The 26,992-nt window shown below is 43.6% G+C and overlaps 1 protein-coding gene across 12 annotated transcripts in view; it reads right to left on the reverse strand.

Annotated features, from left to right (window-relative positions):
- Positions 1 to 6,433: 6,433 nt before the first annotated feature.
- The window catches only part of DOCK7 (dedicator of cytokinesis 7), a 154,249-nt gene continuing 133,690 nt past the window's right edge, over positions 6,434 to 26,992 (reverse strand). For 5 of the 12 annotated variants that reach the window (XM_065553953.1, XM_065553950.1, XM_065553949.1 and 2 more), the window contains 8 exons: positions 25,720 to 25,734; positions 16,150 to 16,275; positions 14,663 to 14,752; positions 13,654 to 13,890; positions 12,193 to 12,336; positions 10,192 to 10,298; positions 8,943 to 9,110; positions 6,638 to 7,402 (listed from right to left, as the gene is read on the reverse strand). In XM_065553953.1, coding sequence (XP_065410025.1) covers positions 7,360 to 7,402; positions 8,943 to 9,110; positions 10,192 to 10,298; positions 12,193 to 12,336; positions 13,654 to 13,890; positions 14,663 to 14,752; positions 16,150 to 16,275; positions 25,720 to 25,734 — 930 coding nt within the window. In that variant the 3' untranslated portion in view covers positions 6,638 to 7,359. Of the gene's footprint in view, positions 7,403 to 8,942; positions 9,111 to 10,191; positions 10,299 to 12,192; positions 12,337 to 13,653; positions 13,891 to 14,662; positions 14,753 to 16,149; positions 16,285 to 25,719; positions 25,735 to 26,992 lie in introns of all 12 variants that reach the window. The other 7 variants (XM_065553951.1, XM_065553945.1, XM_065553942.1 and 4 more) reach the window with 3 other exon arrangements.

The raw sequence follows: 26,992 nt of genomic DNA on the forward strand, positions 1-26,992 counted from the left end.
GAAGCCAGGGCAACACACAGAGGGAGCCCTCTGCTTCTCCACCCTCCCCTCCCCCCCGGCTGCACGGACGTGAGGCCAGCCGCTTCAGGGAGCGGCGCGGAGCTCGAGGGGGGCAATCCTGTAGTTTGCCCACCAGTGGCCTGGACATAGGCCGGGGCGGGCGTAGGCCGCGTGTTTGAGACCTCTGCACTAGGGCATGAGCCGTCATAACTGGGGATAAAGTCTGTCCAAGCCCTTAAGAAACCGGCCCACCCCGGAATTGCCGAAGACCACCTGCGGCCCCTAGGTGGAAGGCCAAAATGGCAGCCAGGTGTACTCTAAGAGATGATATTGCCAACCCCTGCTGCTTGAGGTATAACAGGTAGTCCAAAACAAGGGGAATTGGCACTAGCTGCGGTTCGGTGCCCCCCTGCAGAGACCAGATGGAAAAGCGCTTCTACTTTGCCAGGTATGTGGCATGAGTGTAGAGTTGCCTACTTCCCAGCAGGACCTCCCTAACTGGGTCCGAACACTGAAGCTCAAGAGGGTTCAGCCAGGGAGTTTCCACACCATAAGGTGGAGGGACTCCAGGTTGGGGTGTTGTAGACGGCCGTGATGAGGGTCGGGCACACAGGAAGGGCTCCTGGTCTGTCCACTGAGAGGTTCAACAGCATGGTGAACCAGTGCTGGCGGGGCCATGCTGGTGCTATGAGGATCAAGGAAGCCCTGGCCCGGTGAGTCTTGAGGACTTTGTGTATGAGAGGGAAGGGCGGGAACGCAGCATACAGCAGGTGACTTGTCCATGAAAGTTGAAAGGTGTCCGCGATGGAGCTTGGGCTGTGGTTCAGGAAAGAGCAGAACCGCTGGCACTTCTTGTTGTTTCGCGTCGCAAACAGGTGTATCGAGTGGGCGATGCAAAAGTCCCACAGCTTGAGGGCTTCCTGGCACAGGGGAGAGGAGCAAGCACCACCCTGGTTGTTTATACAGAACATTGCTGCAGTGTTGTCCATCAGCACCGATACACAGACACCCTGCAGGTGGACCTGGAACACTTGACATACCAGAAGAACTGCCCTCAGCTCCCTTACGTTGATATGCAGCAACAGTTCTGCGTGGGACCACTGGCCTTGGGTTCTGATATTGCCCAGGTGCACTCCCCACCTGCAGCTACCATTGGAGAGACTCGAGGATGCAAGGGAGGAGGGTAACTATCGTGTCCAGTGGGTCCCTACCCGGCCTGTGCACCCAAGCCAACCACGCCTGGAGGGGCTAAAGGCGTAACCTGGTGTGCTGGACCATGTATGTGCAGGCTGCTATATGCCCCAATAGTTTCATGAAATTTCTGGCAGTGGTTGTGCGGAATCGGCGAAGGTTTTCAATAATGTCCGTGAGTGCTTGGAAGCACAGCTCGGGCAGGAACGCCCTGGCCTGGGTTGAGTCCAAGAGAGCTCCTATTAATTCTATTCTCTGTGTGCGGGCTAGTGTGGAGTTGGGCACATTCAATATGAGGCCCAGCCTGTGGAATATGGCCCTGGCCAGAGACACATCCTCTGCAGCCTGTTCTTGCGACTCGGCCTTGATGAGCCAATGTATGGGAATACTTGCACCTGACATTTGCGGAAGAAGGCTGCCACGACTTCCATACAGTTGGTGAATACGTGGGGGGCTGCTGAGAGCCCAAACTACCTGAACTGGTAGTGTTCACTGCTGATGCCGAAGCGAAGAAAACATCTGTGGGCCGGGATAATGGATATATGGAAGTGCGCATCTTTCAAGTCGAGGTTGGCGAACCAGTCCCCCGGATCCAGGGAAGGAATGATGGCGGCTAGAGAAGTCATGCAAAATTTCACTTTCCTTATGAATGTGTTGAGGTCTCGCAGATCTAGGATAGGCCGGAGCCCATCATTGGCCTTGGGGATGTGGAAATAGCGGGAGTAGAACCCCTTGCCTCTGAACTCCTGAGGAACCTCCTTTATTGCCCCTAGAGCGAGGAGCGATTGCCCCTCCTGCAGAAGGAGTTGTTCGTGAGAAGGGTTCCTGAAGTGGGAAAGAAAAGGGGGGAGGGAAGAGAATTGGATAGAATATCTCATCCCTACCGTGCTCAGGAGTCAGGACCCAGTGATCTGGGACCAAGCACGGTAGAAGCGGGAGAGTCGATTCACAAGGGGGGGGTAAGGATCCGAGTTTGATACTGATGCTCTGTCCTTGGGCACATCTTCAAAAGTTTGGCTTTGGGTGGCCTGGGGGCTGTGTGGCCAAACCCTGGCCTTGGCCTGAGGAGGACTGTGACGGGCGCCTCCTATTATTTCTGCCCCTGAATGAATCTTGCCTGGGAGGCCCAGAGTAGAAACAGGATGGGGGCTGAGGCTTAAAAGGCTTTCTTTGGGGTGCAGGGGTGTGGATCTCCAAAGACTTCAAAGTCGCCCATGAGTCTTTAAGGCTGTGCAGGCCAGAGTCCATATTTTGGAAGAACAGGCCTGCACAGCCAAAGGGGAGGTCCTGGATCGTATTCTGGACCTCAGGTGGTATCCCCAACACCTGCAGCCATGCACTGCGGCTCATTGTAAGGGCGGTGGCCATAGTCTGAACCGCCGAATCTGCTGTGTCTAACATGGCCTGGAGGAAGGTTCTCGAGACCACCCTGCCCTCCTCAAAGAGCACGCTAAACCCCTTGCGCGAGTCAGCCGGGAGCAACTCCTGCAACTTTGCCAACCAGCTCCACGCTGACGGGGCCTGAGCTTGCGGTGCCGGAGCTCACACCTGCGGGGCCAGGGACTGCACTATCATGGCAATGAGGTCCCACACAGCCTCATAGGCATGGAGGGGAGGTCGAGCTCTTCCTCCAAATCCTCCTGAGTCGGGGAGTCCACAAACACTGGACTTGACGGGCCTCCTGTTGGGGCTGGAGTCAATGTTGCCGGGTCTTGAGGTCCAAACCATGGGTGTCCCGCCGGAGGACGCATCCTGCTGGAATCACCTCACGGCTTCTTGATGAGTACACGACCCCTGTCTGCCTTCTTTTTCTTATGTGGCACTGGGGACTGTAAGCGGTGCTGCCTGGTAGCACTGGCCTTACGAGCCAGGGAGCGGCGCCGGTGCTCCTTGGAGGAGTCCTTTCTCGGTGCCGGGGCGCTGCGCACCGATGATGCTGGTGCTGTTCTGGTGCCGGCTGGGGCGGAGGGCCGACTCCATTAGGAGGAGCTTTAAACAGTAGTCCTGCTCTCTCTTAGTCCTGGGTCTAAAGCTCCTGCAAATTGGGCACTTATCTGTCTGATGGCTCTCTCCTAAGCACTTGAGACAAGCAGTGTGCGGATCGCGTCTGGGCATAGGTTTCACACACCTCTCGCACGCCTTAAACCCCTGCGACCGAGGCATGCCACAGTGCCTGGGGAAACCCCCCCAAAGTAAGCCCAACTAACTACAAACCACTATATAACTAACATAACTATTTACAACTAAGAAAAGGGAACCACTACATAGGCTCTTGCGAATGCAAGAGACTGAGCTGCTCCAATGATGGTCACTGGCGGTAAGAAGGAACTGAGCAGGTGGCGGGTCAGCAGGGACCTATATACACCGCCATGAAGACGCTCGACGGGTACCGCTAGGGGAAGAACCGTCTGACGATTGTGCACGCAGCGCGCACACACACCTATTGGAATGCACATGAGCAATCACTCGAAGAAGAAAAAATGCTATTCTGTTCTTACTGGTGTTAGCTAGATATCAACAATGAGTTCATGAGAATTGTACCTATGTATCTAAGGGCAGCATTGAGCTTAATGAAACACATGCATCCTGTTATGGCAAACTAACCTTTAAGTGAATGTTTGTTCTCTATGTAGAAACATCATTGCAGGTACCAGCCAGAACTCAATCCAGTAGCTCTGGGCAGAAAAGGGGTATTTGTTCACAGATTAAAGAAGTTACAGGCAATTGGAGTGGGAGGATTAAAACAAAGAATCTATACTATTTTCTATCCTGTAACCCCCTATGGCCTGGCATTTTACAAAGCTGAGGAAAAAGCACAGTATATATTTTACATCACACATAATCCTACAGATTAAAACTTCAAAAGGTACTATCTCTGACAACGGTTGAGCGGAGGAGGGAGTCCATTAATCAATTAGGAAAGACAAGGACTAGAACTCAACCCTTACAGTTCAAACATATGAAATATCCTGCATTCTTTGAAGTACAATGAAGTCCTTTCCTGATTAAATCTAGGCTGAAAACCATCTTCCTTTCGAACACTTCATTATGACTATAGTGGAAGATGTCAGAGGCATATTTTCCCATCTGCTCTTAAAAGTGTGATACATACATAATAGGATCAGTAATTTATATCTGTTGTCATGACAGTGGGTGACATGGAAACTTTATAGAAAAAACATCATGTCTGGAACATTCTCCATAGAGAAATATAGTATGCCCTCATTTCCAGCACATATTTAAAATTATCCTTGTGTAAGGAATTAAAACTATAAGCTGGCCTATGAGTCACAAAAGAAAGGGTGATAAAGCTTTACTGAAACTTCCACAAAACTAAACTATTCTTCAAGGTGGGGAGGGCTGCTGCAAAACCAGGTCCCTAGTACGATTTAAACATAGCTCAGTTGTGCAGGGCAAATAGGATAAAAATATATTCATAAATATGCTTCAGCCTTGGAGTGATGTAGGTCTGTAGTGTTACTGAGGAGCACATTTAAAGGTGGCTTGGTAAATATACTTATGCTAATATAAGCTCTTTATTATTTGAATAAGTCTATAATGATTCTTTTTCCAAAAGAGAGAGAAATCTGGCTCTGCATGCCTCTTGATGCCTTCTTTCTCCACAGTAGGTATCAACAGAAAGTGACTAAATTATTTGGTCTAAAACAAGAATTGTCCAATCTGAGTATAGTCCTACCCTGCAAAACTGGCACAATCAAAAAGCCCTAAATATAAAACATCCTACCACACAATCCTACCACACCTAGTGTAGGGCTTGCTCAATTTCAGCCTGCAAATGAAAATACCTTTTTCAAAATTTTGGCCCATAAAGGGATTAGAGCCCTGAAAGATTGTTTCCTTAATATAAGTCCTTCAATCAATTGCAGCCACAACAGGATATTGAAACAATTTTACATGGAACAAAGACGACAGTATAACCAATGCTAGATCCAGCTCTCTTCCATAATTACATGGAACAGCTGTAGAGAAACATCTTCATTTATAAACAATCAAGCATTTTACACAATCCTACTGAATACTGACTGAATGAAAAATATCCTCTGGTACAAGTTTGGAACTAAGAATGGGAACAGATGTATCAGATGCTTACTTGCCTAAAGCCATTTCTACCATTCCTGAAATGTCAATTTACAATAGCTGAACAAATGCAGTCTTAAATTACTCAGACTATTGTTTCTCTGCAACTGAAAACAAATAGGTCAGAATTACTATTTAACTTTACAAAATGATACATAAGGTAACGCTCCATCACAATTTTTAGATTAACCATCTAAATATAAAATCATCTAATCATCTAAATATAAAAACTGTCTGAATCTGGGATAAGCTCTCCAGATTTACATTGACTTGGGGTCCTGGTCTTACACCCGTTGTAGTCAGTGGGAGTCTTTCCACGGATTACAGTGGGTTTAAGGTTTAAGATTTAAGAATGGACATCGTTCCTTTAGATGTGAACCTATAACAGAACATTGTATGTAATGAGTTAATTATATTGGGGCTATTAACCTTTCCTTCTTGATTTTAAATATCCCTTCAATGTGGGGGAGCTACAGCGACCTTTATATTTAAGTTGCTTATCATTTTCTGTTATAAAAGGTTCTTGCAACCTTTCTGCTACAAAAGTTCTTGAACTTCCATTTTTTGCTGCAGGCCTCTGAAATTGGCGTGGAGAAAACCCCTTAGGCTAGAGAAATGCATTTTCTTTGGCCACCAAATTCCATTCAGATCTAGCTGAGATATAAACTGTTAAAAATAATTACTTCTGTATAACTTGTGTTCTTCAGGAAAATTTTGGCTACCAAAGTAATCTTCTAAAGAGAAGAGAAATGCTGTTCAATTTTTACCTTAAGGAAAAAAAAAAGCATTACAAAGTACATACAATAAAACTATGTTAAAAGAAAGTTATTTAGATTTCAAAATCCAGCACTCAAAAATTAGAAGACAGGATTTATAGTTGCACAAGCAACCTTAATGTGCCCCCTTATGCATATGCAGTATGATTTAGTTACACTATCATATACCATTATTTTTAGAGAACCCCTCTCTCAGTGCATAGGTTGGAAATGTAAAGACTCAGAATTAAGGTTGCAAGGCAACCATAAATCTGGGGTTTCCTAACTTTCAAGAGCTTGACTTAGCAACTTAAAGAACTTTCTTTAAAATGTAGTTTTTTTGTATGTAATAAAATGTAAACTGTAACTTCTACTAAGCACCAGTGCAATTATATATGTATATTTTATTTTAATTTATTTAAATGTGTATGTCGTTTTCTTCCAAGATGTGTTTTTATATAAAATTATAATAAAAAGATGACAATAAAAAGCTTTACCTCAAGCACACTGCAAGGCTAAACTATACACATGAGGGGACTACTGTGCTGTAACTGGGTTTCCTGGTTTAGTAGAAATTACAGTGTAAACAAGACTGTAGCAATACATCTACTTTACCAGTACAGAAGAAACAGGTTAGAGTAAGTGGTAACACATTCCTATGTACAACAAAAGTCATTATCTTAGGAGCATATGTAAAGTTTTTTTCCTTGCAGCAGTCCCCATCAAAGATACAAAAACAAGTTAGAGATGATATGGTCACTCATTTAAGAATTGTTGTCTTAAGACTTACCTTTCTTTCTAGCTTTCTCCTCAAGGGTGATGAGCTCTGAAGTCCAACACGTAGTGAATTAAAATGTAAACATTCACATATTTAATAGTACCATTGAAATAACCAGCACTACATTAAAAACTGTTCAAAAATGCATTTGCAAATGCTCCTAATATAAATTAAATATATGAACTAAAAAGGAAATATATTTAACATTAGGTAATGCTATAAATAATGGTAAATGCATTTAGTGTACCTTTGAGTCATAAAAATGCCTTAAAAACAGGTAAGTTTACAGCATATCACCAGTACTTTGCATACCACTGCCATGATTTTTTTTAAACATCAATAAATCTACATTGGACAATTCAGAATAATTTTTGGCCACTTAACACTTCAATGTAAGTAAGTAAAATGGGTGTATGTATGGTGTCCAGGATGAAGTCCAAGTTTTATTTCTCAATAAAACTTCTTTGATTCCCAACGCTGATAACATGGCTTGCTCTTTTCAATACCTTAAAATTAAGTGCATTTTGGAAAACTTGTTTAGATGTCCATTTTGCGAAGGCTCATTCTGCTGAAGGAGTCTCTGGGGGGGGGAGGGGGGGGGGAGGGAGAAAAAAACAAGACGATAAGCTCATATTTTCCATTGTGAATTAAAAAGTCCATGCTCTCCATTAAGATGACTATGCGACTTACCTGACCAATCAACAACAAACTAAAAATAGCTCAAATAAGGAATACTCAGAGAATAGTTCATGAGCCAGCCACAAAGTTGAGAACAAGAAACATTTTGAATATTGATGAAACTGGAGGAAATTGCCATCAATTAGTAGAAAAATACACCAAATCTGTCAGTTATTCATTGTGGATTTTTTGCTGAATTCTAGTTGGACAGAGTTCTTCTCTGTTTGTGTTTCCTGTTGCTCTCTACTGCTGAACAACGGCTACCCAAACGGGAAACTTTAGGATGAGGGCTATATTCTTTTGAAGCAGTTGCATGTAGCAAGAGTTGTTTTGAAGACCACACACAAACAAAACAGTAATAATGTTCATACAATGAAAGGAACTGTAGCTCGCTTGCTACTTGCATTTAATAGGTTAGGCTTCTTCTCCTATGCTTCAGTGATGTATATTTAAAAAACAGACCGGTTGGACATTAGGACATATTAAGTATAAGTCCTTAGCACAGTTTTGTGCTATTTCACCCTAACTTGCTACTGGATCATTGCATGAATTATAATGTCACTAGTATCCTCCCGGTCCTAAGAGCCATAGAAGACATACGAATGGCAATTAGGGATAAAGAGAAGGCTAATTTCAGGAATTGCCAAGCCTGCTACTTCTTCAATAAGCAAGGAATATGTAACAGGAGACACTTAATCACTATCTTGTTCTCAGGATTGTAGATTGGGGGCTATCATTTGTAAGGGGTTGTAGTAGTTTTGGGTGGGTGCTTTTAACCCTAAATCCATTGCAGGAACAGCATGCAAATTCCACTTGCTCCATCATAATATGTGCACTTGTTAAAATCAACTCTCATAACACTAATAGCATAAATGGCTCCTGACCTGGTTGATAAAATAATTAATGATTTTATGTTAAAACTCATTGCAGATGAATGGAAATGGTTAGTCTGCTTCGGAAAGGTCTCCCAACATGGACAATATTCACTGGCTTTCTAATGTGAAGCTCTACAATCCATACTGTGCATCTGCTAGGATACTCACCCCAGGGGTTCTTTAGCTACCACGCAAGGGATCATTGGGCTTCACTCCCCACAATTTTAGGTACAGAACTGACTGGACTTGGAGGAGGAGTGGTCTTGAACCTGTTATGAGGAAGGAGCATCCTAATGGAATGGGGAGAAAGGGGCCATACCAGAAAAATCTGCAAAGGCAAACTGGCCAACCAATGCATCCTGCAGTGCAAGACATATGGGGAAGTGGATGGACCCACCTTCATTTCTTCTTCAAAGATCTATGGTAAGGAAAGTGGTTTTAAACACTCACAGAGGAGTCTCCTGTTCCCATTCCTATGTCCTCTTTATGCCCCATATCATTTCAGCTGAGTTTTTGTTTTTAAATATTACCCGAGCTAGGTTGAAATAGAGTAAAATTAACATCCACCTGTGGCAAGCGACAGGCAAAACTGCCTTGTATAACTGCGGGATCTTTCTATTTATCAAGGGCTGGAGCGCTTCCTTGAGCCGGTGATAGTTCCTTTCAAGCTCCCGCTGATATTCCTTTTGGTCTGGACCTATCAGGCTTTTGTTTTTGCGTAACGCATCTTCACACCTAGAAAACAAAATTTTGTAAAACTCTGGCAGACAACAGGGGACCTGCTTGCTAGATGCCTGTTAATTTATTAGTATGAGAGCATTTAATATTCTCCTGGCTTGACACTTAATATCCTCTATCTTGTCTTTTGGGTAATAAGGACTCAGCTTATCTGGTTGGTTTCCTTGGGGAGAGGATAGTGAGTCATATTTCTAATTTCCATTTTATTCATAGAGTTGTGATTCATTTTTAAGTTTAATTTGTTCTCCTATAACATTTCTCCTCTGTGAGGAGGAATGGAAAGCTTATCTCCACAGCCATTTTCAGTCCCAGGGGGTTTAAAGATGGATGTTTTCACTGCCAGCCCTAAGAAAAGATTATTAAGCAGCAGACTATTAAATGTTCACTGTGAACTCTAGTATTTTGAACGATGCAAATTAAACAACGTGTCTAAATAGGAATTGATAATATCAATGCCACTTTATTTCATAATGAATAACCAGGCTGCTTCTGGATCTACTAGCGCAGAAGAGGATTTGTAATTTTAGTTATTTTCACCAATTGTTTAAATGCTCATGAGATTTAGTGCCGGATTGAGACTGCAATTCTCTTTGCCAACAAGGAAGGAAAAATAGAGCAGCAGCACACGTCCTCAGAGAACTCTGCCAACATGTTTCAAACCCACTTGGAGAGGGTAATTCAGTGTCCCTGCCAAATCAAGTTTGCCTTTTCTGTTGACACTATCAATAAAGATGTTCATTAGTGCCAATTACGGTAGTGGGGTTTTTGAGATGAGGACACCTGTCCATAAGGAACTCTGCCGAGACCCCCACTTCATTTCACATACACACCCATACCTAATGACTTGGGCCACTTGACAGTACTTCTCAGAGACAGATGGCACCAAGCAAACAGAAAACACATTTTTTGAACAGACTTGTTCCTCGAACAGAGCAAATGGTGATTACTGAATCTTTTGCTACATTACAAGTGTATTCTTTTAACAGGCACTGGACACCCCCTTATATTAGTATATCAATTTCTGTTTAATGCACTGAAAATAAATGTTCTTGGAAGGCATTTGAAGCCAATACTCTACCTTTTTGTGAAGTCTTTGAAACAGAGCCGTAGTTTGTTATGGTGTCTGAAGAGCTTTGGATCATTGGGTATTTCAGACAAGAAAACCTGTGCAACTTCTAATGGTCCCTTTAGGAGTAGAAGAGAAAACAGTAAGCTTCTCTGCACGCCTGTCGTATCCATTGGAGAAATCTTACATATAGAAACTTTCATAAAATGCAACATTCCCTTAGAGGGTATTTCTTGGTGAATTGTGTCTTCTAAGTCCAGAGTAAATCACCAACTATCATGACAAGTGAAAATGTCTGTTATTCTCAAGATAATCTTTAAAGCGTGGGTCTGCTTTTGGAAAGTGACTGTAAAATACATGAGATTCCACATTTATTCTTTCTCAATGGCTTCTAAATCAAATGTGCTCAGTTGTCAAGTAAACAGATATTTAACACTGAAAACTGAACCAGTACAGTAGTTGTTTGCCAGCCCTGCAAAATGAACGTAGGGTCTGAAATTCAAGTTATAATTTTTCTGGCTTGTGCAGTAGTAAAGATTCTGCAGGCAAAAATCTTCCCTCATCTTTTACCTGTGCAATTGTATTACTTTCTAGTCCACTGATATTGCAGAAACCAAAATACAATCCAGCTCACTCACTCTTAGCTTTGGTAGCTCTGCAGGGCTAACCAGAGTGAGAAGTAGCAATACTTATTTTTATCAAAAAAGCAAGCAGATATGATTCTGAATACCAACAAGCAGCAGGTCAGCTGACTAAGATGGGCCAGTTTCACTTAGTCACTGTATTGATCAGAATCATACTTTCAACGATTGCAGCTCAAATCATAAAATCGCTGATAGTAACTAGTCAAGAATCAACAGAAAAATCAATCTTGCATCTGTGGTTTGGGCTGTAATCTTACTGCAGAGGAAAGGACATTCACCAAATCCATCATTCAGAGTGAGGTACTGTAAACTATTATTTACCACCTCACAGAAACATACAAAAAGCTGGGGTTCCAGTGGCATCATTCAATTATATTTGCCATTACCTAGAGCAGTGTTTCCCAAACTTGGGACGTCGCTTGTGTAGGGAAAGCCCCTGGTGGGCTGGGTCGGTTTGTTTACCTGCGGCGTCTGCAGGTCCAGACGATCGCAGCTCCCACTGGCCGCAGTTCGCCGCTCCAGGCCAATGGGGGCTGCTGGAAGCGGCGCGGGCCGAGGGACATACTGGCCGCCAGGGGCTTTCCCTACACAAGCGGTATCCCAAGTTTGGGAAACACTGACCTTGAGCATTTGGACAGGAGAAAAATTTCTCTGTCAGCAATTATATTAGAAGTGCCCCCATTCTATGGTATGCTTGGTTTTAATTCAGGGCACTGAAACTATTTTCCACTCAGAGTTGACTTTCTGTTGTTGAGGGAACACAGCAATAAAGTACCTCAGCAACAGAGAGAGTAAAATCTCTTTATAACCTCTCTGGATTTTCACTTCTCCCCTGCTAGACTATACCTAATGCCAAAGGTGTCCAACCTTTGCAACACAAAGGGCTACAGTGGCAATTTGCCCGGATCACAATGCTGCCTCTGATTTGTAGGTGACAACAATTTTAAAAACAAAACAATAATTACTATTTACAGAGAACGAACAATATGCTCAGCTCTGTGCAAAACACAAAGGAAGGTACCAAACCATCACAACAGCCACTTTCACGTAGGTTTTCCTTGATAGATGAAGATAAATTGTATGTTGTTTGCATTCCCCAGCAATAAAAACCTGCAGTTGATCTGCTCTGTCCACTTCCTGCAGAGACCAAGCTTCTGGTTGCTTGATATTTTCATCGGTACTTTAATTGTGCTATTAGCTGTGAAGTATGTTTCTAAAGTGACTTCGCACATTTTAAAAATTAAACGAAAAAAATCCGGACAAAAGCAGTTTTCACTGACACAACTTTAAGCCTCCACCAAGCTTGAACATCCATCTGAGTGATATGCAATATCCGAGCGTGTTTAAAGCACGATAAAGTGATTCTCACCTGATTTACCGTTGTACCTACTGAACCTTGCAGCACCATTTGGAGCATCTTTGGGTCTGCTGGATCTTGATGAGTTGCAAAAGCCAATTCCTGTGTTTTTTTCTGCATGTCCTCTATGGCAACTTCGATGGGTGTCAAAATTATCTACAGAGGCAAATATTAGCCAGAAATATGTGGACTGTATTTTTTTTTTATTATGGCCAAGATTTTCGAAAAGAGGCACCTAAAACTAGGCTCCCAGGGTGGGATTCTCAAAAAGCACCTATGTGACTTGCGAGCCTAAATCCCATTAGAAGTTAATAGGGCAGGTGTTCTGAAGTCACTTTGGTGCTTTTGAAGATCCCACCTCTGAGCCTTCATTTAGGGTCCTAAATAAGTGACCCGGATTTTCAGAAGTGCTTCTGCAGCTGGGTGCTTAGAGCTTTTAAAAATTAGGTCCCTTGTGCCTGTTGCACCCCATTGTGTTCGATCAACCCACATGCAAGAAGTTGCAGGATTACAGCCTTATTCAGGTACCTAAATATGCATTTAGGACCCTGGCTGTAGGTTCCTGTAGTGGAAAATCTTGGCTTAAATTATGTTAGGGACAATTCTTTCTATTAATGGCAGGCTTCTTTTTGAAGTAAGTGAGGGAGGGACCCAGTGTAACTGCTGAGGTGGAGCACGTGTTCCTCGAGCAAAACGGCAGAGACATAACTCGTGCTACTACATGGCAGACTCAGAGCTTGTCTACATGCACAGACTTGTACACATTCAACTTCAGGGCTGATTTTAAACCAGTTCAAACGGCTATGTGGACACACTTATTTTGGTTTAGTTTAAACTGATTAGGAACAGGTTTAGGCTAAAGCAAAATAAACTAAAATAAAGAGTGTTCCACCTAGGAGTTTCCACTGGTTTAAGTTTGTGTATAGACATGGCCTCAGATAGACTAAGGTCCAGTACTGAAATGCTCACAAGGAACAGACACTGCTGAGTCTGGCCTCTTCAGCGGAATGATGTAACCACAGCTGTTAAACTTGTAGGAACTGGCTTTGTCGTTTGGGATGACACCACAAAGCCTCTGGCTTTGAAGGACAGTCCCTCCTTTATTTGATTCAATACATGCAGCAGTGCTTTCTGGAGCATGCAAATGCCCATAACACAGATAAACCGCTAGTGAGAATGAGTGACTTTGACATCCAATGGGCTAAAGTTTCATTCTTTATCCCCTGCAAATTGTTCCAGTAAGAACCTCTTTGTAATGTTTTAATAAAGCAAATAACTAAGGATTGCCCATCTTTGTCTGTAGCAGCCTGGTCTGCTTTACAGAGCTCACTATGCACGAGTCTCAGCAATGCAAGAGAGGCTGATAAGCTTATTTCAACACAGCTTATTAGACTTTTTGTTGTGGCACTACAAGGCACTCCCCTCCCCCGCCACTGTTCGGGATTCATAATAGACCCAATGCACAGGTCTCACCTCTTCTTTGTGACTGACATTTATTCTGGTTTTAATGTAAGGAAAAGCATGGGAGGTCGTCAAGATTGTCTTCCGCTTGAACTGTTCATGCAGCTCCCCATGAGCACGTCCGTCCAGGGTGAAGGGCGTGCAGTACATGAAACGCCGCAGGTTGTAGTTTTTGTCAAAATAGGTTATCCTGTCCTTCATCTCGTATGTGTCAAAGTAGGGCTCCACATAGGTTATCTGAATGTAGGCCTGGAATAGGGAAAACAAGTTTTCAGATAACAAAACACAATGCAGAGGGAAGCCCGAGTGCAAGGAGATAAATTCTGCTTCCTTCCATTTAGCTGCACAATAACCAGCTTCACCTTTAAGAAACAGGACTATTTTTCACTCTCCTCTCTTTGGGGTACCTCCTGTAGACCTAACTCACTTTTTACTCTGTCCTTACTCAAACAAAGCTCCCATTGGCTTCTGTGAGAACTGGGCATGCTCAGCAGCTTTTGGGGAGGCGGAAAAGCAGCCCCCCCCCCATGTGTGGATCTCCTTCTTGTCTGTGCTCATCTGCAGCACTATTCCCCACTTCCCTATGGCACCTCTCTGCTGGTCCAGGATCCTGGAGGAAGGAGTGAGCAAGCCAGGTGCTCGAAGATGGGGGCAATTAATATTACACCACTCCTTGCACACAGCAGAGATGATGAGGAACAGATAATGCAGCATGAAGCTGTATTATCTTTTTCACTGAGCTCTCTTTGCAGTGGGGATTTCAGAAGGCCCTGACTTCCCACCGATCTCCCCAGGATCCACAGGGCCAAGGGGCATGTCCTGCAGTCTATTCTGCATTCTTCTGTGGGAACAGTGGTGTGGGTGGAATCTCCACATGGGGATCCTCACGGGTTTGCCACCTGTCAGCCCTCTCCAAGGAATTTCATTGCAGAAGAGGCAGTATCCAGCCCAGGATTTTTCTGTTTGTGCTTTAAGTACTTAGAAATGGCTTAAACTTGACAGTTGTACTTTGCATTCTTACCTTGTTAGGATCTAGTTTGCATTTGTCTACAGGGTTAGAGTCCTTAATCACTTCAACCACATCTTCACCAAATCGCTCGCCGTAAAATCCCTGAAATGGAGAACACTGCATTGAAAGACACCTATTTCTGTAATCACAGCAAGGGGTTGGAGAGATCAGGCCAAATTCAGCACAGGTGCAACTCCAATTGCCTTCAATGCAAACTGTGCCCGGGCTGAGTTTGATCTGCTGAACTTGGAGAATTAATCAGTTCGGTTCTAGGGGTTACAGCTCTAAATCCTTCCAATCTCATATGCTGACAAGTCATCTGGCCTCCTTGTGAATCTGTCACAAGGCTGAACATTGGGCACAACACAGGATCTTTTTGAAAAGCAGCTGGTGCGATAGGATTGGGATTGGCTGGTTTGAATAAATTAGATGTGGGGTGGGGGAATCTGAATATCCAGATTCTACCCTCAATTACACAATTTTGAATTTGGAGCAGCTCCATTAATTTCAATTGAGTTACATCATCAGGGTAACTGATATCAGAGTCTGGCCCTATACTTGACTCCATTTGATCAGGGAAGGTACACCGATAAGTGAAATAAACTTTACAGGCTACATTTTCCAATGATTTTAGGTGCCTCATTTTTTTGGGCACCCAACCTGAAACACCTAAAAGGGGCCTGATTTTTTTGGGAGGGAGGTAGGGAAGGGAGACTCATCTCTTTCTGAAAACCCGTTTACATTTGTCTACAAACCGCTCTGATTCAATCTTCAAAAGCATTGCCTGAGGATACGGAAGAAATCCTAACAAGCCAAACTAATATCTCCTTTATGCAGTCTCACTAAGGGGAAAAAGATAAACACCACCTGGTTTTGGTGGAGCAATGAAACAGAAGGGCTGCACGGGGCAGTCAGGTGAGATCCTGGAATGAAATATTAAGAGAAAGGGGAAAATGTTAATGGAGAAAAAGGACAAATTTGAGAAGGATCGAGAGGAATGACTGCAATAACCGTATTAGCAAGGGCCAGCTGCACTGACAAGGATGAATACACAGTATAATACACCAAGAACATGGAAGTGATGTATCAAATCTTGGCCTCTAGCTACAGGATTGAATAAGTCAAATTATTATTTCTGAGGGGAAATGCAGGGAGGCCATGCGGGCCCCTCTCAGTAGAGCGTGGGGTCAGTGATTGGAGGGAGATGTGATGGGGGTGTTGCATGCTAGAACCGTTCTTAGCAGCTGAATCACGGAGCAGAGCTCTGGGAGGGATGGGGTAACTTAGAGCAGTTTATGTTATGCAGGAGGCTGTTTTGGTCCCTGGAACAGCCCAGAATCACGCTCCAAGAGGCACAGCACAAAATCTCACCCACTGCCTTTGCCTAGTCGTTGTTTCAGCCACTACCTACGTTTCATGATAACAATCCAGCTTTTAAGGCTTGAGCAGCTCAATTGTAATTTACAGAGGGAATTTCAGGTCTGCCACAACAATCTTACCTCTAGTCTATGGGAAATTTCGGCTAGCTTTGTTATCGCGGGCTCCTTGTACACAAATTCTTGTTCATCCAAGTCTCCAAATTTAGTCCCGTAAAAACCGACCCGGAAGTATGTACCAAACATCCGCTTTCCATCCTACGTTTGGAGAGACAAAAGGCACTTCAGTATAAAGACTCATTCACATATGTTGTAAACTTGAGTGTTTGCAAAAAATTTGCTCCTGACTTTGAACTGCCATTTGCTTTGGGAGGTGGGTGGGTGGAGGGGATAGAGGTACTTGGGCTAATCAACACTGAAATTCAAGTTACAGAAAACACCACACTGAAGATAAACTCAAAACTAATACACCTCTACCCCGATATAACATGAATTCTGATATAACGCGGTAAAGCAGTGCTCCGGGGAGGGGGGGGGGGGGCTGCGCACTCTGGCGGATCAAAGCAAGTTCGATATAACACGGTTTCGCCTAAAACGCGGTAAGATTTTTCGGCTCCCGAGGACAGCCTTGTATCGAGGTAGAGGTGTATCAAATCAAAGTTATTGGAGATAATTAATAGTCTGATCCTGCAATGAGTTCCCTCCTGGGAGGACCCCTATTGATTTAGGAGCGCTGCCATCCCTCAGGCAGAACTCACTGCAAGATCCTGAGCTCCACTGAACTCAGTGAAGCTGTGTAGACGTACATCAGCTGATTAGCTGGCCCTAGGTTTAAGGGAAATCAAGCTACAGTCCTTATCCTGCAATTTGTAGTGAACAAGCAAGCAGCCTGCTACATGTCTACACAGCCCCATTAAAGTCTAAGCAGCTCCAAGTCAGAGCCATCTGTTCATGCACAACTAACTGCAGGATCAGGGCCTAAGTCAAGATCCCCTTATACTGTGATTTAAAAATAATCCAAAATTTAAAAGGTGTTTTATTTATTTTTTAAACATTGTATTGACAGAAGCACTTTAATTCTCCTAGGGTAAACTATAGGGCCGAAGTCACTCCGAGTGGAAGCAGTGGCAATTCTATTGGCTTCCAGGCACTTGCTCCCATTTAAGCCAGTGGTGAATTTGGCCCACAGAATGTCATAGCCACGACAATTAAAGTGAAACACACAGGTTTTTGTCAGAAAAGTCACATTTTAAAAAAGTGAGACTGAAAGATCGGAAGAAACATATTTAAAAAAAAAAATCACACCTCTGTTTTGTTAAGGATCAAAACAACTCATCACGCTGCATGCAGAAACTAGACGTGCTTTTTAGAACATGTTCACCTTTACTCTCATGGGAAAGTGTGCGGCAGAACAGAATGCATTCTCTCTCTCAATCTGAGTGTTTGGGTGTCAAATGGCACCTCTACATGTCCAGCACAGAGCGTGGGATTTGTATTCACTATTTTGCGGTGGGGCAATGCCGCAAGGCATTTTTGGGGACATTTGACTACATTTTAGGTTAGGTGCAGAACAATTTCTGCAGTAAGTTGATCTTTTGTGGTGATGGTGAAAATAGTCTGGACGGCAGGAAGGATACAAAACTGATAAGATAAAAAGAATCTGATCCATGAAAAATGACCAGTCAGAGGAAAGCAGATATCTGACGGGAGTTCTCCTTACTGCCTTTAAATAATAAAATTGTAGGTTAGGTGCATTTCCTTCATTTCAATGACTATATTTATTTGTAATGAAAATACATAATTGTTTGAGAGCCACATTATCCCCTCTGCCTTGGTGGGTGGAGAGAACAAAAAGCAGGCAATCTAAAAGGGGTGGAAATGCCATTGGCACAGCATCACCCCCCACCAGCCCAACCGAACGCCCTTGGGACCTGTGGCTGCTGAGCCCTTCAGTGCAAGGAGCTGCAGCACCTGGAATGCTCCGGTCCCTACGCTCACAGCAGGAAGTGGTTTTATTGGTTCCTTGTGCAGCAGAGGTGCCTTTTCCCTGGACAGGGCAGCCAGCTGGGCTGCCTGCATACCTAGCTCTCTGCGTCTGGTGTACAGCAGAGAGCTCCCAGAGAGCAGGAGCTTGGTCTATTTCCATGTTCCCCTAGGCCACAGGAACAGGAGTTTTCCCTACTCCCCTAGATTACCAGAACAGAGGAGAAAGGAAGAGCTGGAAGATGGCACAGCAGATGTTGAGGTGCCCATGGCTGGAAAAAAAAAAAGCCTCTGGTTTGTTTTTGATGGGTCACACGCTGGCCTTGTTACAGGGAAGTTAATAGAGAAAAACATTCAGGACCCACTTCAGCAAAGGACAGGGTGTAACTTTAAGCCATTGAGGAATCACACTGGGCCCGGCTTCACACATGGGCTTAAATGCTCCGCTGGATTATTGTATTTTAATCAAAGTATTGGATGCTACATTTGGGGACTATCGACCATGACTGCCTCCATATCTCTCAGCTACCCCTTATTTCAGACCCATACCTCCTCCCATCCCACTCCGTCTTGGTGTCCTTACTCTAAACTTATCAGACTGACTCATGAAACCCAGGCAATGGACAATGTTATCTATGCTAAAGAAAATGCCTCCTCGTTTCCAGCTCACCGTGCTATTTGTTTTCTTCTTTCCATCCTCTGAATAGCAATGCTTGCAGTACATAGCACCTTTCACCAGAGGATCTCAAAGCGCTTGACAACAAATTATTATTTCCATTATGCAGCTGGGGAACTGAAACACAGAGCTAGTCAGTGTCTCCCCCAATGTTATGCAGAGCCTGATCCTGTACTACCTACACGTCAATGGGAATTTTGCCATTGACTGATGAGCACAGGATCAGGCCCACAGCGAGTATGGAACACCCTTCAGGTCTCATAATTCCTAGTGCTCTTCCCTATTCACTAGACCATGCTGCCTTCCTTTTTGGGTCTTTGTCCCATGCTACAGGCCTGATCCTGCTCTCATGGAAATAAGTGGGATTTTTGCTATGGATTTGCACTGGTAGGATTGGGTCATGTATCTCTTCTATTTGGGCCTAGGCAGGTTGAGAGGCAAGTCCTGCATCCTTTAGCCTTAAAGGTACAAAGCAATAGTCCAAACATGTTTTTAAAAGTGCCTACAAGTTTGCACCGATGGCAATACTACTGAGCACCTCCTGAAAGTCGCTGGGCACCCAGTGTAACAAACTGAGCTCAGTGGGAGTGGAGGGCACTTCCCACCTTCCAAGAAGTGCTCAGTACTGTGCAGGATTGGTCCCTGTGGTTCTGATCGTCTCAGATGCTGAGCACTTCCGATGAGGTGCACAGAGCCCTTTGCTCCAACTGCACTCAGTTCCCCACAAATTCATCTTGAAAACTAGCCAGATTCAGTGTCAGAATGAATGGGTTTGGGCCTGATACAAAGGGATATTGGCTTCACCAGTGTGATATATTATTTAAAAAAACATATACTACTACCAAAGCAATGGTTGCTTACAATAAAATGTGAAAGTCTTTTCAGGATGCATTTCTATGCACCCAACTCGCAACAGGAAAAAATCAAAACCCACAGATTTTTCAAAATCCAAGGCTCAACCACCTGTATGCTATTCCCTCTGAGAGGCTGTCCCAATAGGAAAGGAGACAAAAATAGCTTTAAGCCGCTTCTGTGATCTCCTGATCTTGGGGCTGTACAGTCCCTGGCACAAGTTGGAGCAGCCTTCAGGCGGCTCTATTGTGTGTAAATTCCCAACAGCCTCCTGGATCATAGCAAGGGATCAGACGGATCTAGGGGTATCCTGGCCATACCCCTATTCCCCAAACCATGCCGCTTCCCTATACCAACCAAGGATTCCCCTAAGATAGAGGGAATTCTCACATGGCCAGCTTTTCCTGCTTTAGGTTCTTGGAGTGGAGCAAATAAGCCTTAATCTCGGGGGGGAAATGGTGGCTAATGATTTCAATGGCATGAAGCACTATGCCAGGTAATAAGTGCTTGCAGGATCGGGCCCTTAGATTGTAAATTCTTGGGGCATGGACATTGTCATAGATACTTTGTTAAGCACTAGGCACATTTATGTTGCTATGCAAATATCCACAAGTAGGAAAAGAAAATGTTGGTTGTTCATCATTGCAAAATACTGAGGCTTTATTGGGGAAATTTACTAAACCCACATAAAACCAGCATGATCAGGTTGTGTGTGCACATGTCCAGGTACATACATATGTACAGGGCAGTGACGGCAAAGGCAAAATCCATCTCCCCAATCTGAAGCCAGGGTGGGGGCTTAGTACAGCCTCACACCGCATGCCAACATCCTTCACCATCATAAAGTCCATTTACAGTGGCTTTTTGTGACAATGAACAGTATTTTAAGCCAGAAACCAAGTTACTTAAGCTGAATCTCTGACTCCTGAAAATGGTGCAAGCGAGACGATATGAACAGCAGGTACGATCCCTGCCTCGTCGGTATGGCTGGCAACGCTGGTTAGAGCATTAGCCTTTCACCTCTGGAGTCCTGGGTTGCAGCTCCCTATTAGTCCAAATCAAAAAACTGCCTTGCGACATGGCGCATTCCAGCCCAAGCGGCATCTGTGTTAAAGACACAGGACCTGAACAGCAGGGATGTTACAGGTCAGAACTGAGGCGCATGGGCGGAGCTTTCATGGCACCCTGCTGCAGTATGTGAGATTTTCACTCCTGGGCTTCAGGGGCTTTGGTTTACACAAGCCACTCTGCTACACTGCGGGATTGTGTTCCAACAAAGACAGTCCCATAGTTCAATAGCGTGCTTCAAAAAGGAGTGAGCCTGTGTCAGTGTGGGCCCTAAGCAGGAATATCCCTCCCCCCAACACATACTAATAATTAAGAGGGGGGGCCCCTTGAGCTGCTCGGGGACCTAAGCAATTGCTTAGTCTGCTTATGCTTAGTGCCGGCTCTGGATTGCGCCCATCTACACAGGCAAAACAATCATTTTCAGACACTAGTTTGTGCTAAAAAGATCCTCTGGTGGGGGTGGTCTGCCTATGTGGACATACTGTTTTTCTCCCTTCCATAAGCGCCCACTTCAGGCACAAGCTACATCATTAAAATGTCTTAAAATGAGTGAGCGTTTCAGTAACATTTAGCCCTTGGACAGCTGGGGCAGGATTTCTTTAAGGGTTAAATAACACGGTAGGAGTGGCACAAGTTCTGGATCCATGTACGTGAACCCTGTAGCCGAGCTGCCCAACATGCTAAAGCAACAACTTCATCCTCCTTTAGCACCATAAAAAAGCATGTTTCCCTGATAAAAAACAATGAAACATCTCCTGAAAGCCTCCTTTCGTCTCCTGTCCTCTCAGCTTTAACCGTTTGTGATCTCCAATGTGCTGCCGTATGTTGCATGCACTTTAAAGCCATTTTTAGTGTTGGGAGGTCAGCCTTGCTAAGTGGGCACAAGATCACTGACAAACAAAGGAAACAGAGCAAAGGAGAAGGAAACATTTTAATGTGTATTTGGGTTTTCAAAGGTGCATAAGGAAGTTAGGTGCCCAAATCTCACTGAATTTCAGCCTTATTGTCTGTGTCCCTGTTCTCATCAATGAAATGCACGGCTGCCAAGCTTTGTGCAGTTCTGTGTATGACATGACATGCAAATTATTTGAAAATATGCAAATCAGTTCATTAAATGTGCATATTTGCAAATACCTTGTATATGATTATAAAACTTTGGCTTACGGTCAATACACGTCTACCCCAAGCACTGTTGGGGTGCTGACAGGTGTCTGGGGAATAGGTGGGTGCTATCTAGGTGGAGGTGGCTGGGAGAAGCTTTGGGGTAGTTAAGGGAAGCTGGGTTTGGTGGGAAGGCTGAATAGCTTGAGGTAGAAGCTGGGGGCAGCTATGTTTGTGGGGTGGCTTTTGAGGGAGGGACATTGTGGAAAGATGAGGGCAGCTGGCTGGCGTAGAAGTTGGAATCTGCCAGGGGTGGGCTGGTTAGTTGCCAGGTTTGGGGGAGATCTGGGACCAGTACTGAGTCCCCTTCCCCTCAGTGCCACTTGCTACTTCCTACCACCATCACCGCCGCCTGGATGCTCTTTCCCTGCTCAGATCCAGTAGGAGGTGCAGCGACAGGGAGCCGGCTTGGCTGCCAGCTAAGAACACTCATGAACAACTAATTACCCCCAGTGCAGCCACAAGTGAGTATCTGCATGTGCAAACCGACAGCTGGGTGCACACACACACCCATCTGTATGGGCAAATGCTTAGGTGCTATTTTTATCCTTCACATATTTTTAGTAACAGTGAACCTCCTGGAATTGGGAAAAGCCCAGTTTCCAGCCTGGCTGGGAAATACCTCGGGGCTTTTGCTTGTGTTAAGCCAGTGTTTGCTCAAGTTACTAGAACTAGGAGCCAAGTGAGCCAGTCAGGCAAGGGTTGATTGAGGAGTCAGAGGTAGTTACATGCAAATTTGGGATTAATCAATTCAAATCATTCTAGCCTTTGCCTAATGGCGTTAAAGAAACAGGTCAGCCCCCTAGGACAAAGTAGGAAACTGGACACAAAGGGGAGGTAGTTGTTCTTTGAATTCCACTGTCTAGTGTGAGCAAGGTGGCTCTCCAAAGGTGTTTGTTGACTGGGCAAGACTGAAGGACAACGTCTGTCTAGGGCCTACTCAAATGTACCTCAGTAGCACCAGAAGTGAAACAAAGAATTGAATTCCACGGCTAGTCTGCTGGCAATGGGCTAGATCAGCATTTCTCAAACTGGGGTCCGCGGACCAACTCCTCCTTCTTCCTCCCTCAACTCCTCCCCTTCTCTCTCAGCGCCTCCTGCACGCTGGGGAACAGCTGTTCAGCGGCATGCCGGAGGCGCTGGCAAGGAGCGGGGACGGAGCGCACTCGGGGAAAGGGACCAAAAGAAGTGGGGAAGAGGAGGGGCAGGGGTGGAGTGGTGACAGGAATAGGTGGGGTGGGGTGGGGTCTGGGGCTGAGCGGGGCACTAGGGGGTCTGTGAAAAATTTTAAATCAAAATGGGGGTCCTTGGGTTGCTAAAGTTTGAGAACTGCTGGGCTAGATGATAACATAACATAATTTAAGGGTCTTGTGTAATGAGCATGTGATGACTCTAATTTTGCCAGGATTTTCCCATAGAAATTAATCAATTCCAAGGGCCCTGTACACATAGAACTGAAAACAAAACAAGTAATTTAAAAATATTACATTGTTTCTGAAGAGAGCTAAAAATGCAATTATGAGGGAGAAATTATTAACAAAGCATTTTCTCGCCTATTATTTCAAGAAAAATAATAGGTCTTTGGGAGGAGACGAGAATGAAGGTGAACACTGAGTAGCCATTACAGAACCGGCAGAGCAGATAACAGCCACCATGATTTATGAAGGGTTCATGATTGTTATTATGCATGGTAAATACCTTTCAAAATCACTGGAAATAAAGGTTTAAAGTTATCTCTTGCACACACACCAAAAGCTTTGCCAACTAGATTTACCTTATCAAAGGGCTGAGAAATTAGACACAGCGGGGGCCATCTATTGACAACAGGGTAGCCTGGGTATAAATGCAGGCAGAACTGGCCCAAAATAGGTATGAACAAAAATAACTCCTTCATACATGTTAGAGAGGGAGTTGATAACCCCAAATCTCTCTGTTATGGTGCTTTACATTTTCGTGCTGATTTTAATCCAACGTACAAAGTCTTTAGACAGTTTTGCCAACTCTTAAAGTTCTTTCAGTGTTTGGTGGTTTTAAGAAAACCACCAAAGCACCAACTCTTGGAGTCTTGTGATTCGGTAAGCATCTCCACTGGCTTTGTTTTTAAACCCACATGGTTGCAGTGAAAAGCATGAACAGGTGAATCGTAACAGCTCAAAAACCAGAAGGTAAATAAAAATATTAAAAAACTCATGATTTTTAAGCAACATCTCGTGAATGTTTTGAGACCTGACTCCTGAACACTTGAGTTGGCAATACTGCTTTACCTGGATCTTTTAGTTGGCATTGCTCTTTGGTAAAATGAAATTATTGAGGTCTCCACAGAGTAAAAAAAAAAAAAAAGAAAAAATCCACAAAGTAGGAACTTACCACAACAGACAATAGTAAAAGTGGGGAGTAGGGTCAGCAACCAGGGCGATAGAGGAGAAAACAGAAAGTATTTTAATTAGGGAAATTCCAAAAAACAAATAAGCAGCAATTGGCAGCAAATAAATAAATTAAAAAAAAAAAAGAGGTGCGCATCAATTAAAATATTTTAAAAAATAAGGAAAAAGAAAAACATGCAACAAACGTGAAGGCTACGAAGCAAAAAGCTCAGCAAAAGGTGGCAACGAAAGTGCACAGCAGTAGACGAGAACATAAACCATGGGTGTGTTTTACCATGCAATAAAACAAGACTGAATGATGTTAAAATCATAACCAATGACAAGGGGATACTTCAGGGGTCGATTTAGCATCATGAAGATTGATCAAAATAGATGCTCACAGGCTTTCATTACTTATTGGATATTGAGCACACATAACTTACATTCTATGATACAAACATTGGATTGCTGGGTCACCTCATCTGCTAGGACTTGTCACAGTAAAAAGCAAGCGATTTACAAGGCAAGTTCTTTACATCAGAAATTACAAGTAAATTATTGAACTTTAATTCTTGACAAGTCAGAATTAGACATGAAGTTTATACATCTCTGGCCAAAACTCTAGGTGTAATAGAGAATATGTAGGACCTCTTATGTAGGCTCCAACTCAGAAATGCGTGTGCTTACGTGCTTTCCTGAATTGGGGTCTTAAAGTACTGAACGATCTTGATAGTAAGAGTGGACCAGATTGAGTTGCTTGATTTAAAGTAAAGCAGAAGCAAATATCAGTGCTTGAAAAGCTCTTTTGGGAACTGAGGAAAATAATCTAGGAGTGTATTTACAAAATGTTAAAAAAAATCTTCTTAGACCATCAAAGTTGATGTATAAGAGCAAAAATGCAAACACAAGCAACTGACCTATGAACTGATTCATCAAAATCACAGTGAACTGGTCTGTGTGAGAGATCTAGTGGACACCGTTTATTTTTAATCCAAATGAGAGTCTCTCGTGGTGGATATTGTAGAAATGCAAGCAGAGGGCCTCTGCTAAAACTAAAGCAGCAGAACAAAATCTCTGGTGTTAAAAGAATTGAGCTATTTTATTCCCACCCAAAAATCTGCATTAAAAAAAAGTATTCAGCATTTGTTAATTACCAAGATTAAGTGGCTCTAGTATGAGCGAATGTCTGCTTAACCATTACAGGTTTCACTTTTGACACCTTTGAGCATAAGCACTTAAATCGACCCCTGTGGGTGGGGTGAAAATATGGTATGAAGAGATGATATTCTGTGACAATGCTGATGAGAAGAATTATAAACAAAATATAAAAACAAACTAGTGATGATACAGTGGCTCATTCACCAAAGAACCTCATTAGTGGAACACATTGGCATCCATGCACTACCTACAGCTTCTTAGAAAGAGTTTCCTACAACTACCACAATCGTTTTATTGATATTTCTTTGGTTAATGAATTCAGTTTAAACAGCAGACAGCAACAGAAATACCCACAACTAGCACATGTGGGCAAAGCATTGGCATGAGTCATCTGATCAATTAGTGTTCTTTACTAACTAAAATATTACCTACCTCCCAGCCAGTACTCTGTATAATAAAAAGTAAAAAGGGCATGTCACAGCAACAAAAAAAAAAGATGTTTCAAAGGTCAAAACATGACCACTAATGTAAGGTATTATTAATCTGAAATGGTCTCATTGATTATAAGTTACCAGGCACCTACAGTGGCCTATTGTTTCCTTTGGCGAGAAGGACATTACATGATTGATTAGAGAGAGATCAACCACTTTTTTGTCCTTTATTATTCTGTTTATCATGTCTGGTTAATATCAGGAATTCTGGCACAGCCACGCCGCAAGTTATGTGGAGATAGCAGGGCCGGATCCTCAGCGGGTGTAAATCAGGACAGTCGGTGGAGCTATGCAGATATCCATCCACTGAAGAGATGGCCCAGCTTATACTTTTATATAAGTGTAATTAAACGAATGGTCACACATCATACCAGGCTATGTGAGGGCTGCATACTAAACCATCGTATTGATATTTGTTTTAGAATTGGCTGCTGAGTTCTTATGCTCCATCACAGAAAAGGACAAGTGCTGTGGGCCAATCCTGTAAGGTAACAAGCACCTCCATCTCCCATTGAGCTGAGGTCCACTGAGCTCAGTGGGAGTTGAGGCCTTTCAGCATCTTCCAAGAAGTGCTCAGCACCTCACAGGATGGGTCCCACATGGCTGCTCTGACCCTGCAAGATGCTGAGTGTCTCCTATGTGGTGCCTTCAAATCCCACTGAGTTCAGGAAATTTTCCCAGTTCAGGACAACTTTTAAGCACATGATTAAAAAGTTAAGCATGTGTTTACATGGGGGCCACAGTTTTTACAATGAGCCCACTCGGAAGTGAGCTCAGTGATTAGCAGCCTATGGCCTGATCTTACATCACTGCCTTCAGTCGGAGCAGGATTGGCTATGAGGTAGCTAATAGTGCACGGAAAAGAGCAGGAGATTGCACAATGTATTTAGCTGAGACTATTGCTTTGCTAATAACACAGCCCAGCTACCTCCTTCCTAAGTGTTCGCTTTTTCAATGACATGGATAATGTTGTCTGACTTTTAGTTATACTGGTGGATACAATTTTAAGGATTTTCTTTTAAATAATAGGTGTATTCAGAATGAAATCTAATTTCAGAGGCAGGGAAACAAGGATATTTTGATTTGCTTTTACATTTTTGTTTAACGAAAAAAAGATTTTGGTGACGTTCAAAATAGCTCAAGAAGTCTATGAAGAGCTAAATAAAACCCAAACATTTCTTAATGTTATTTAGCAAGCTAAATGTAACAAACCT

The sequence above is a fragment of the Chrysemys picta genome, chromosome 8, assembly GCF_011386835.1.
Source record: "Chrysemys picta bellii isolate R12L10 chromosome 8, ASM1138683v2, whole genome shotgun sequence".
Classification (NCBI taxonomy): Eukaryota; Metazoa; Chordata; order Testudines; family Emydidae; genus Chrysemys; species Chrysemys picta.